General features: G+C 29.9%; 1 protein-coding gene across 1 annotated transcript in view; it reads right to left on the minus strand.

Annotated features, from left to right (window-relative positions):
* Positions 1–12,890, minus strand: part of LOC113365786 (plexin domain-containing protein 2) — a 43,457-nt gene that overhangs the window by 4,723 nt on the left and 25,844 nt on the right. Inside the window, exons 3-9 of the mRNA XM_026607330.1 lie at positions 9,868–10,085; positions 7,800–7,957; positions 5,615–5,755; positions 4,923–5,115; positions 2,026–2,235; positions 1,713–1,864; positions 1,262–1,334 (exon numbers count right to left, since the gene is read on the minus strand). Of these exons, the coding sequence (XP_026463115.1) occupies positions 1,262–1,334; positions 1,713–1,864; positions 2,026–2,235; positions 4,923–5,115; positions 5,615–5,755; positions 7,800–7,957; positions 9,868–10,085 (1,145 nt within the window). The remainder of the gene's footprint in view (positions 1–1,261; positions 1,335–1,712; positions 1,865–2,025; positions 2,236–4,922; positions 5,116–5,614; positions 5,756–7,799; positions 7,958–9,867; positions 10,086–12,890) is intronic.

Genomic DNA, 12,890 nt, shown 5'->3' on the forward strand with positions numbered 1-12,890 from the left:
GAATCTAACAAGGACCTTATAACGGGAAGATTCTAAAATGAATCTTATAAGGATATTGTATAAACTTTATTTATTAGATTTTAGTAAAAATTCAATCAGGATCTGAAAAAATATAGTAAGAATGCAATTGAAATGATAAAAAATTGTAAGATGTCGATAAGAATGTAATCAGATCCTGGTGAGAATCTAGTAGTATAGAATTTACAAATCGATAAACCTTTGAAAAAAATTATGGTCAAGAGTCCACGAATATTGAAACTGAATAAATTATAATTACGAATTTGAAACTGAAATTAAAATGTACGAATCAAAAACAATTTGAAAAAAAAAATCATATGTATTTTCCAGAATCTAGTGAGAACCTAGAATACAAGTCTTATAAGAATCTCGTATGAGATATCGGTAAAAATCTTATGAGAAACTAGGAAGGACCTATCAAGCATCTAATAAAAATTCAATCGAAATCTAAAAAAATTTTGGTAGCAATATTTTTGCAAACTCATAAATAAAGTAATCAAGGCAATTCCCATATTTAAATTTTCAAAATCGAATCAGAATTTGTTGCAAGAACTTGAACTTGAATATATAAAAAATTCGGAACATTTTTTGGTTTTTGTCAAATAACTCACAAAGTTTATATAAAAGCACCCTTTTTAAGTTATATAGGATAAAACTAGATAAAATTTACTACATTTACAACACTCATATACACTGCGATATAACAGTTTTGAATAAAACGACTTTGAATTCGAAATTTCATTCTTCAGCAATAAATAGAAAATTCGGAACATTTTTTTGGTTTTTGTCAAATAACTCAAAAATTTCATATGAAACTGCCAAGATACATCAAATAGATTTTGAATTTTTAAAATTGGTTAAGCCGTTTTTTAAAAACTTAATTGAAAGGTAAAAAATTTGGCTCACATAAATACACACACACACACACACACACACTTGCGATCTTATCTTCTGAACTAATTTAGAACTAATCTTCAGATACTAATAAGGAGACAGGCTTGATTGAAAGTGAGAAACATAGCATTCTAGTTCCACCCCCCATGAAATAATGCCTGATATACACAGCTCGACATACCGAGCCAAATAACCTAGTAAACGCATTTCCTTCGCTATACAAAAAAACGCACACACATACACAAACTTTTTCCAAATTTGACTTGAAACGTCTACAAAGCATATATTTAATATTATTTAAATGTTTGAACTATGCTTTGGAGTTTTTATATAAATATATTTATATTACCTTTTGAAAGCCATTCTTGCCTATATCTATCGAGACCAGATGAGCACCTATTTGTAGCCTCACACCAGGAACACTAAAAAATCAAACATTCACCATTAATAAATAATACATTAAATATAATAAATATATACAGGGTGGCTGATATGTAATGCAACAAAGTAAAAAGCTATAATTTAGTCATTTTCATTTTAAATTTCATTGTTCAAAAGCAAAAATGTCAGAAATAACATCAAATTTTAGAAGCAGTTCATATTTGTTCTAATTGGCCACCTTTGGTACGAATTATAGCCTTCAAAAGATAGAAAAAATCATAACTCGCTGCTGTCTGATTTCAGAAATCAGAAATTCAGAGCGGTTCAGAAATGATAGAATTTAGAATTTGGTTGCAATACATATCAGGCACCCTGTATATATATATATATATATATATATATATATATATATATCTTACCACAAATCCTGTATGATTAGTCAAACAGCTCTGACAATCAGTAAAAGCAACACAAGTCGGAAGGAGTTTTAAATAAATTGTGGTGCCATTCTTGATATCTTCCTGCTTGAACTGGACACGATGGTATTCATAAATCGTCTTCCTTCGAGTAACTAGAAAAAATAACATTCTATCTGTTATCATAAAATTCTTCCTTGCTTGTTTATATGTAAAATACGCTTGATCGCACGACAAATAGATAGACATTTCCATAATTAAAGAACAAGCATAAGATTATTAATTACTACTTAATTGTATCATTTATCCAACTTACAGAATATAGTCCTGTCAATGATATAGGCATCGCTCAAACCAACTTTGACAGGATGCTTGTTGTCCTCAATTTTCTCGACGAGGACCGGAATCGTTTTGTAAACAAAAACAATATCACCAGTGTCCATGAGGGTTGCTGAAAACGTGAAAGGACCCACTTCTGGTCTGTCTTGTAGGCAAACGTTTTCCCAAAGAACCGTGAATGCAGTTCCTAAAAATAAATAAAACTAGTTTGTATTGCTGAGGCAAGTTACATGAACTTTCCGATATGTGTAAGTAATCGACCATATCAATAAAAAATAAATTAATTTATGAGTAATTAAAAGCATTCCTAGTAGATTTATTACATATAATTAAAAGCGAACGAACACGTTAACTCGGAGTATTTTCTAAAAGCAAATTTTCAAAAATCAACAATTTTTGTAATTAAACCTGTGGGACTTTAATGGTTTAGTATGTTCATTAAGACCGAGTTACTCTATTGTTACACCTAGTAAATCGTCTAATTTTAATTTTAACAATCGTCAACAAAACTACTCATTTTCTCAAACTTTGATGAATTTTGAAAATTGAACTACTTGTCGGAAGGCCGTAATATTTCAGTAAGTTCTATAAAACCATGATATATATCGCCAAAAAAAAGTTCCATAAAAAACGACTTAAATTTTTTTTCAACAGTTAATTACAAGAAAACGGCTCGGTAGATTTTCACCTAAAACTAATCAGCATCATTCCCAACTAATATCTTTCGAACAGTTTTTGATTTTTTAAAATCGATTCGGTAGTTTGGGCTTAAATGTGGACGAAAAGTTAGATCATCTCACAAAACTGACAACCGATAGTCCTCATTGAGATACATCAAATGGCTTTTAAATTTCTAAAATCGGTTCAGGCGTTTTTGAGAAAACGTCGATGAAAGGTCTAATTTTGACAAATGCTAAAAAAAAAGATACTGATATTTGCAAACTTTGACGAATTTTTTAAGCTAAACGAGTTGTCGTTGGGCCGTAATATTTTAATATGATCTAGAAGACTATGGTATCTACCGTCAAAACTATAATAATAAAAATCGTCGATTTTTTTTAAAGCTGTATTACAAGAAAATGGCCCGGCCGATCTTTAGCAAAAAATAATCAGCACGATTCCTTATCAATATCTTTCGAACGATTTTTGAATTTTCAAAATTAATTCAGAACTGCGGGCTAAAACGTGGACGAAAAATTTTTACTTTTCTGCTATTTACAAGGAAACGGCTTGGCTGATCGTCGCGCATAATTGATAAACGCTTGTCCTCATCGAGATACATCGAATGGCTTTTAAATTTTTGAAATCGGTCCAGCCGTTTTTTGAGAAAACGTTGATTTACGGCAAAAAATCTGTTCACATACACCCACACACACACGCACACACACACACATACTTTTTCCAAATTTGGTCTCATTCGATTCAGAATGGCTTGAAACGTCGAGAATACATAAAATTAGCGAATCGGATTTTTTGATGAAAACATGAACTTCTCCTTCGGGAAGTTAAAAATCATATTTCAATTATGTACTCCATAGCCCAATCATTATAATAAAATGATGGAAAAAAATTTATAATTTCAGAAAATTCAAATTTTCAAAATTTTTCATCATTTTCAACAAAACACTACATTGAAAAATTTCTAAATTTTGAAAAAAAAAAATCGTTTTTTTTTTTCAAAAATTACAAAAAATTGCAAACTTTTAAAAATGTTTCAAAATTTTGAACAAATTTCAAAATTATCAAAAAAATCAAAATTAAAAAAAAATTGAACAAAGTGAACACATACATAAGATGTTTGTAGAATACGCTCGTCGACCAATTTAATAAGCACTTATCAATTCACAGTATGTATTCATAATAAATAATCTATGCCCCATAGTGGATCTAGTTGATCAAATCGCAGGCCTATAATATTTTAAGAAATGCTTTTTCACTATCAACAATAGATCAATATTATCCAATTTGTAATGATTGGGAGAAGAAGTGATTAGTTTTTGGCAAAGACAGGTCCAGCCATTTCGAAGATACAGAGCTAAATGTGCAAAAAATGGCACTTTTTGAAAATATGAAGCATCCGATTTGGATGATTCAAAAAACTTTCTGTTTGTGTTGACAAAACGATTGCTTTTGAGGATAAAAAATTATTACATCTTTTTTTATTTTCCATAAAATATTTTTGTAATTTTGGATTAAAAATTTGAAAAATGACCCAGGCTAAGCACAGTCTAAGCGCCACTCTGGTACAAATGTTTACCCAAGTGCGTTTAGACTGTTTATGTACTGGAGCACTTTTCCAATTTTGTGAAAAACTATTGAAAAATGTAAAAATGCCACCAAGCTAAGCACAGTATAAGTGAAAATGTCGCACAGAATTATTTGCAAATGCGTTTAGACTGTGACTATACAGGAGCACTTTTTCAATTTTGTCTAAATTAGGCAACTTTTTTTTTTAAATTGAATTCGAAATGAAATGACGATTGTTAATGTTCTGAAGATAAATTGATTTCTGATTTACATTTGATTTTCTCAAATATAACAAACAAGATAGCAAAAATAATGAAAGTTTCAGTATTTGTAATTATATATTTAAAAACGTTTAAAATTTCTCGAATATTTCATTACGGGAAGTTCCAGCAATTTGCCTTAAGGCACGATGCCATACACCCCACTATTTTATATATGCATATATCTACTTATTTAGTTATATAATTATCTATGTATTTAACTAGTTATTTTTCTCGTTAGTTATCTTATTATCTATTTATCTATCTATATATCTATCTATGTAATTTTCTATTTTTCCTGGTTCTCCTTGTCTGTACATCAAAAATACTTTACAACTAGTCTATTTATCAATGAATCTTTTATTACCGTTGTCGTAAAATTTGACATATGAGTTGTTCGACAAAGATGTGTCAAAATTGGCCATCAAAGGAGCAATGTACTGTGTGGCTGCCAACCAGGAGTGGACGTAGTCACCGGTGTAGAGAAATCCTCCCGTGGCAACTGTCACGTTTCTGACAGAGTGCCCGTAGAAGGGAAAGGCGAACTTCAATTGGACAGTCTGAAAATAATAGTAATTTATATATATATATATATATATATATATATATATATATATATAAGTTCTCATTTATTTACTTTTTATGTAAACATATATAAACGTCGTCGTCCAATTTACAAAGCTCTTATTATTTTGTATATAAAATACGAACTATATAACTTACAGTACTTATAATAATCTATTTGAAAACATTTCGTTACAGTACGGAAAGTTCCAGCAATTTGTCTTAAGACACAAAGCCATGCACGACTATTTTTAAATTATTTTCACACTTAAAAATAAAAATTCTAATCATGCCCAAGACATTAAGCAAAAAGTGATAACATATTCGACTCACCACAGCTTCAGTAATGTTTGTCTGCCGAGATGATGAAGCACAAAGACAAACAGAACATTTAGACATGTGTCAATTATTGCAAATGTGCAAATTGTATTTACATTGGTAATAGAAGCATTTCTATATTAAGAATTTATATTAGAATTAAGACTAAGGACTCACAACTGCTCTACGATGACTGCTCGATAACAAATCAGAGACTTGTGCCGAATTCAATCGTTCGGGGGATGCAAATTGGTCCCAGTACATTTTACCAACTTCTGGGTCTGTCGAAATTGTGCTGTTGTAGTAGTCGTGGGAATCCTTAAAAGAATAAAAATGAGATAAAAGAAAAAACTTATGTATTAATCAAGTCATCTGCTATCGAGTTCATAATGGATTATTAATATTTATATCTCGTTAGGTTAAATATGAACTATCAAGTTAAAGTTCTGGAAGGTTAGGTTAGTGACAAATTATATATATATATATATATATATATATATATATATATACGAGTATATATATATATATATAAATCTCGTGTCACGATGTTGGTTCGCGATGGACGCCCAAACTACTGAACCGATTTTAAATTTTATTGGCTCATCGTGTGCATATATATCCAACTTAGGTTATAGGAAATTTTGAGAAGTGAATTTAAAATACAAAAATATAATTTTTATAAATTTATAAAAATTTTGACAGAAAATGGCCAAAAAAAACAAAACACTAAAATGACAAATGTCAAAATTTAAGGAAATTTCGATATATAATTTTTGAAAAAATAAAATTGACATTTCAAAAAATAAAATTCAAAAACATGTACATATATAGAAATATTCAACATTTAAATCCAAATTTGATGAAATGCTATATTCAAAATCACTGTTAATAGTTTTAAATCTAATTAAAAATCAATGCTTAAAAATTTAAATAAATGTTGACATGTAAAGAAATAAATGTCATTTTTCAATATTTATGAAAATAATTATATAAATAGATTTACGATTTGGATTTAACTGATAAGCCTACCAAATTATTTCGAAAACCAAAACTTCATCAAAACATTAGAGATCAGAGATCACAATAAAAAAGCGGCAATTGAATTTAAAATTAATCATAAACAAAATTTTGACATTTCACAAAAAAAATGTTTAACGACTTACTTCAATAAGAAGCAAATAAATTAATTATTCCAAGTTATGTTATAGGCAATATTGCCAAACAAATTATAGATACAAAACATTATTGTAAAATAAATATTATCATATTATATTAATTTTGGACCAAGAAGAAAATATTTTGACATTTATAAATTTAGTGCATATGGGATATATGAAATTGACATTCACTATTTTTCAATTAAATGCAAATGTGAAAAAACAAATATTTATATAAAAAAATGTATATTTAGATAAAGATGCTGCGTTGATTTAGACTAAAATTTAATTTATTCTTTAATTAAAAAAAAAATTGGCATAAACAAAATTAAAATAAACAAAACACTATGATGCGTTGAAATTATTTATCGGAGTGTAAAGAAATTTGTGTAATTAAAATATAATATTATTATTAATATATCAGTTAAGATATATTTTGATTGTCATCGCAAATGCTAATCTTACAGGAAATTGTAATCTTTTAAATGGAATAGTACAATCTGAGGGTATTATTGGAATCTGACAAAAACAAACTAGACAAACTAAATATTATATCATATTATATTAAATTTTGACCGAAAAGAAAATATTTTGACAGTTATAATTAATTTGAAATAAAATGCAAATGTCAAAAATCAGATCTTTAGGTAAAAAAATATTTATTTCCACAATATTCCTGTGTTGATTTAGCCAAACTTATGAATTTAACAATTATATAATTATTCATTGATGACTTAAAATAATTATTAATTTATTAACAAATAAATAATATTTTAAAGAAAATTTTATTGACATATATGACATGGCAGAAGTATAATAAACAAAAAACTATGATGCGAGTGAATTAATTTTTGAAGTATGAAATGTCAAATAATTTTGAAAATTATAACAAGTTTTTAACTATTTGTCAAAGAATCAGAGTCCAAATCTATTAAATATTTGATTTTTGGCACTTTTATTAATTTTTTATCAATTTAGGCATATTTTTTATGGCAAAACAACGTTTGCCGGGTTAGCTAGTATATATATATATTTAACGAAATAATTAAGCAATAAGTATTATTTACTAATAAGAATAATTGTGTAAGTCAGTGTTTCAAATTCATCGAGGCAGTGCATTCTTTCGAAGAACTTCCAAGAGTATTCAGATGTTTAATTGAATAGTAATAGTTACAATGTAACATCGATGATTTTTTTTCCCTTACCGTCTTATTTTGTGTAATATTATGTTCGGTGAGAGTGCTATTGTTGATTTCATCGGGCAGAATTGGTTCGCTGACCACTGGAAGTGGGTGCTGCAGCTGTCTACCGCCTTCTTTGGTGACACCAGTGCTGGATACTGATACATTTGTCCATCGAATACCTGGAAAAATAAAAAATTAAGTTAGTTGCAGTAAGTGGTATTTTGCCTAAATGAACATTATTCCTAAGGCGACGTCCATTAATCACGTTATCGATTTTTTAAGGATTTTTGGACACCCCCTTCCACCTTAGTGATTTAAGTTACGAGAAAAAATTCTAATTTTTTTGAATTTTTTTTGAAAATGTTAGGATTTTAAAAAAAAATAAGGTAAACAATAAATACACTGTGATATTTTACTATGCCCCTCCTTCCCCCACCACCCCTAATTTTTTGTCAACCGACCCTCACATGTATAATGGACGCACCAAATTGAATTTTTATAATTAAACTACTGTTTGCTACAAAATCTTTTGTAATTCAAAAATTTGTTAGAAAACCTTTCGATTTTAGTATTTATTATTAAATTAAAGTTTAGAAAGTAATGTATCCAAGTTACATTGTTCGTGTATGTATATGTGTGTTCGGATACAAATTTTCGTCGACGATTTCGGGAACACGGATGAAGCGATTTGAATAATTCAAAAAACATTCGATTCGTATTGATAAGGAGACGTGCTGATTAGTTTTTGCTGAAGGCAGGTCTAGCCGTTCCAAAGATACGGAGCAAAAAGTGCCAAAAACGGTAACTCAGTTTTTAAGAGAACGGAGCGTCCGATTTTAATAATTGAAAAAACATTTACTTGTATTAAGGGGGTCTTGCTATGTGATGGGTTAAAAAAATCGATTGTTTTTTTCATAAATTGCTCCCTTAACATGTCTAGAATACGGTAGTAAAGCGATTTTAGAAAATTCGAAGTCGTTTTAAAGATACAGCAGGTAAAAGAAAGAGCGGACTTTCTACGTACGAACGGACTTGAAACTTTAAACTTTTTCTCAAAACTGTGTTTTTCAAACTTTCCTCCATTGTATCTCAGAAACGGCTGGACCGAATTACTTGAAATTTACAGGGCACACTCAATTTTCAAAACTTCGATTTTTTTTATAGCAATAACAAAAAAAAACGCCTTTAATTTGCAACTTTATTTCAAATGTCTTTTATCAAAAATCCATTTTTTTATTTCATTTGATTATAGGTCATCCGTGCTTTTAAGCTACAAATTAAAACGCCGTTTATTTTTTTTTTGGTCAGATAAGCCGATCAGCCGGAATCGTGGAGGAAGTGTGAGCTCTTTTTTACGAGGCGGCGGTGTTCAGAGCGCTGTAACTCTAGTTGACTGAATATTTTAGCTGAAATTTATATTTATACTGTCCCAAAATATGTGTTAATAAATGATAAAAAACTTGAAGCTATAAATATTTACTGGTCGTAGAAAAAAACTCCTAAAATATCCCTCCTCAAAAACAGGCCGTCTCACATAGGAAGACCACCTTAACAAGGATGAAAACTGATCAAAATTTTCATGACCGCAGGTCTAGCGGTTCGGAGATCTAGTAAAAAAAAGTAAAAAAAAATGCCACCTGGCGGTCAAAAATGATCATTGGACATATGCACTTCAATTATCAGATATTTATATAGATTTGGAACAATAAGTATATAATTTTATTTACATTCCTATGGGTTCCGTACCAATGTTTATCCGTTAGACGGCGACGCGGCGCTTACGCGCATACATATTTCGTCTCTATGCAGTTAAAGCAGTACGATTGCTTTGAAAAAAAGTTCCGAATTTCCAAAATATTTCAAAATACACTTTTCTTCAAAAAGTCTCTTTTTTTCAAAAAAAAGGGAATTTTTGTCAAAAATTTATAGTTTCTCAAAAATCTAATTTTTCAGAGTAATTTTTTTTCAAAAATGTTAATCTTCTTAAAAAACAATAATTTTTGGTATGGGAAGTTCCAGCAATTGCCTTAAGGCACTACGCCATGTGCCCCACTAGTTTTTTATATCTTTGTATCTATTTATCTCTCACCTGTTCCGTTTGCTCCCAGAATATTCTGCTGCACAATCTGCGGACTTGGAGTAGTTGCAGGAGCAGGTTCATGTAATTGCTCCGTAGATCCTGAAGGCTGCTGCTGCGGCCTGCTCGGAGGCTGATGGTTGTCCCTCGTAGGAGTCGCAGCAGGAGCCGAGTCACCGCCTGCGCTCGAATTGGAGCTGTCGCTTCGGTTCTCGCCTTCGGTCTTAGAACTAAAAAATAAAGGTCACAAATTGCAGTTAAAAAGTACAATTTTACAATTTATGTCAATTTTAGCGAATCGACCGGGATTCGATCCAAGTACCCTTGTATCTGCAAGTCTATCGACTATCCCTGTATCTAGTCCAGTCATTATAGCAAGTTCACCTCGGAATTCGAGATGCCCAGCTGTAAGTATGTAAATACTGTATAATGACACCCTAAAGTTGTTTCAAAACCTACATATGATAGGGCGTCAATACCATATATAGGTTTTGAGACAACTTTGGAGTATATCGAATTCCGAGATTCTTACCTAATTTATATACTAGAACATATTGTCTGTACGATGACCCTCGGACGAACAAAAAATAAACTAGTGGGCGCATGGCATCGTGCCTTAAGGCAAATTGCTGGAACTTTCCGCACCGTAATGAAATATTCGAGAAATTTTTAACGTTTTCAAATGTATTATTACAAATATTGTAACTTTCATTATTTTTGCTATCTTGTTATATCTGAGCAAATCAAATATAAATCATAAATCAATTTATCTCCATAATATTAACAATCGACATTTCATTTCGAATACAATTTCAATAAAAAGTGCCAATTTACACAAAATTGAAAAAGTGCTCCCGTACAGTCATAGTCTAAACGTATTTGCAAATAATTCTGTGCGACATTTTCACTTATACTGTGCTTAGCTTGGCGGCATTTTCACATTTTTCAATAGTTTCACAAAATTGGAAAAGTGCTCCAGTACTGAAACAGTCTAAACGCACTTGGGTAAACATTTGCACCAGAGTGGCGCTTAGACTGTGCTTAGCCTGGGTAATTTTTTGAATTTCTTGAATCCAAAATTACAAAAATATTTTTTGAAATAAAAAATTAGAAATTTTTTTTTCCAAAAGCAATTATTTTGTTGAAACAAGCAAAAAGTTCTTTGAATCATTTAAATCGGACGCTTAGTTCTCTCAAAAACATCAATTTTTTTAACATTTAGCTCTGTATCTCCGAAACCGCTGGGCCTACCTTTGCCAAAAACTAATAACCATTTTTCCCCATCATTACGAACTGAATATTTTTGGATCATACAAATCGGATGCCTTTGCCAAAAATAATCAGCACATCTACCTATCAATAGGAATCGAATGTTTTATAAACCATTCAAATCGGTTGATCCGTGCGCCCGAAAACGTGGACGAAAAAAAATGCGGTCATACAAAATACACACACACATCTATTAGTTTTCTGAGGTATGCCAGTAAAATGTTCAGAAATCTTCAAAACGTCGAGAAATGCAAAAATTCATTGCGATTTTCGGCCCATTACTATAACTAGTTAAAAATTGACAAAATGGCGGTATGTTGAAAAAAAAAGTTAATTTTTTCCCAAAACTTTGATCGTTTTTGGCCTGCCAAAATTCGATTTTGGATCAGATCAAAAAACTGGAGGGTCATCGTATGTAGAACTAAATAGAAGAGATGCAAACAAAATTTGAAAGCAATCGGATAATTTGTCTCCGACTAATCACTGCAGCAAATTCGAAAAATGCTGTTTCAAGAAAAACGCGTTTGAAGATAAAATGATCGTTATACTATATACTATATATATATACTCTTTAAATGGCTGTAACTCAAAAACTATTTAAGATATCAAAATAAAATTTTAGAATATTATTTTTAAAGGTATAACCTATCAAAATACCTATAAAAACATTCATTTTTTTTGAAAATTTCACACTAGGTGTGCCCTTTAAGCTTAAATGACTGGACTAATCTACTCTAATATTGCACTATAATATTGTAATACTGAAAACTTAATTTGACTGGGGTAACATGTAGATAATGCAGTGAACCTTATATATGAAATAAGGGCAAATCTTTGTGTATAATATTTTTCACAGAATAATAATACCTCACATTCTTTTATTGTTTCTTTTTCGAGAATTAATTATACATCAGGTAGTTTGATTAGCATACGAATACTTTTACACAATTATAAAATCATAATTGTGTAAAAGTTGTAATACTAAATTTTATTTAGCTAGTTGTATACCATTGAAAGAGCTCATTAACCGACAAAAATTATCGTATAGTATACAAAATTGCATTATTTTGAGGCATTATATACCTGGAAAGTCCTAAAACTGACTGTGAGATGTGAAAAAGTCCACTTCTTTCGACACAAATCTTTATATAGTAAAAAATCTCGAGCAAATATCTGCACATGTTAACAGATTTAGTACCAGTTTAGGGAAGTCAGATTTGACTCCGCTTCATGGTGGAGTTATATCCGCTTAACAACTCCACGACTCCGACAACTTTGAACTATAATATTTGACACAAATGTGTTCTATAGTGCGTTGTTTGTGCATCTAAGGATTTGTAAAATCCCATTTAATTTTTTGAAATAAAAATTTATGAATAAAAAACATTAAAAAAATATCAATAAAATAATTTTTCTAAAAATTTCACAAATAAATGACGAGTTGTAAAACTTTTCGGTCGACCACATGATCGACTCAATGACTCAAAGTAAAAACGCAAAACTTGAGAATCAAATTCAATTTAATTATTTTCTTTTGATGAGAAAATAATTGATATTTTGGATTATTTTATATAAAAATAATGTAGTAAACTTTGTAATGAAAGCAAAACATTTATCATAAAATATTTTCACCAAATAATAATACTTCTGCTTTCTAATTTTTTCTTCTGCTATTTCCATTCGAGAATTATAATTATATCGGGTAGTTCCATTAGCATATTATTACTTTTAGACAATTATATAATTGTGTAAAAGTAAAAATTTAT

Source organism: Ctenocephalides felis, unplaced genomic scaffold, assembly GCF_003426905.1.
Source record: "Ctenocephalides felis isolate EL2017-DRISC unplaced genomic scaffold, ASM342690v1 CF-g0.4_SCAFFOLD_01170, whole genome shotgun sequence".
NCBI lineage: Eukaryota > Metazoa > Arthropoda > Insecta > Siphonaptera > Pulicidae > Ctenocephalides > Ctenocephalides felis.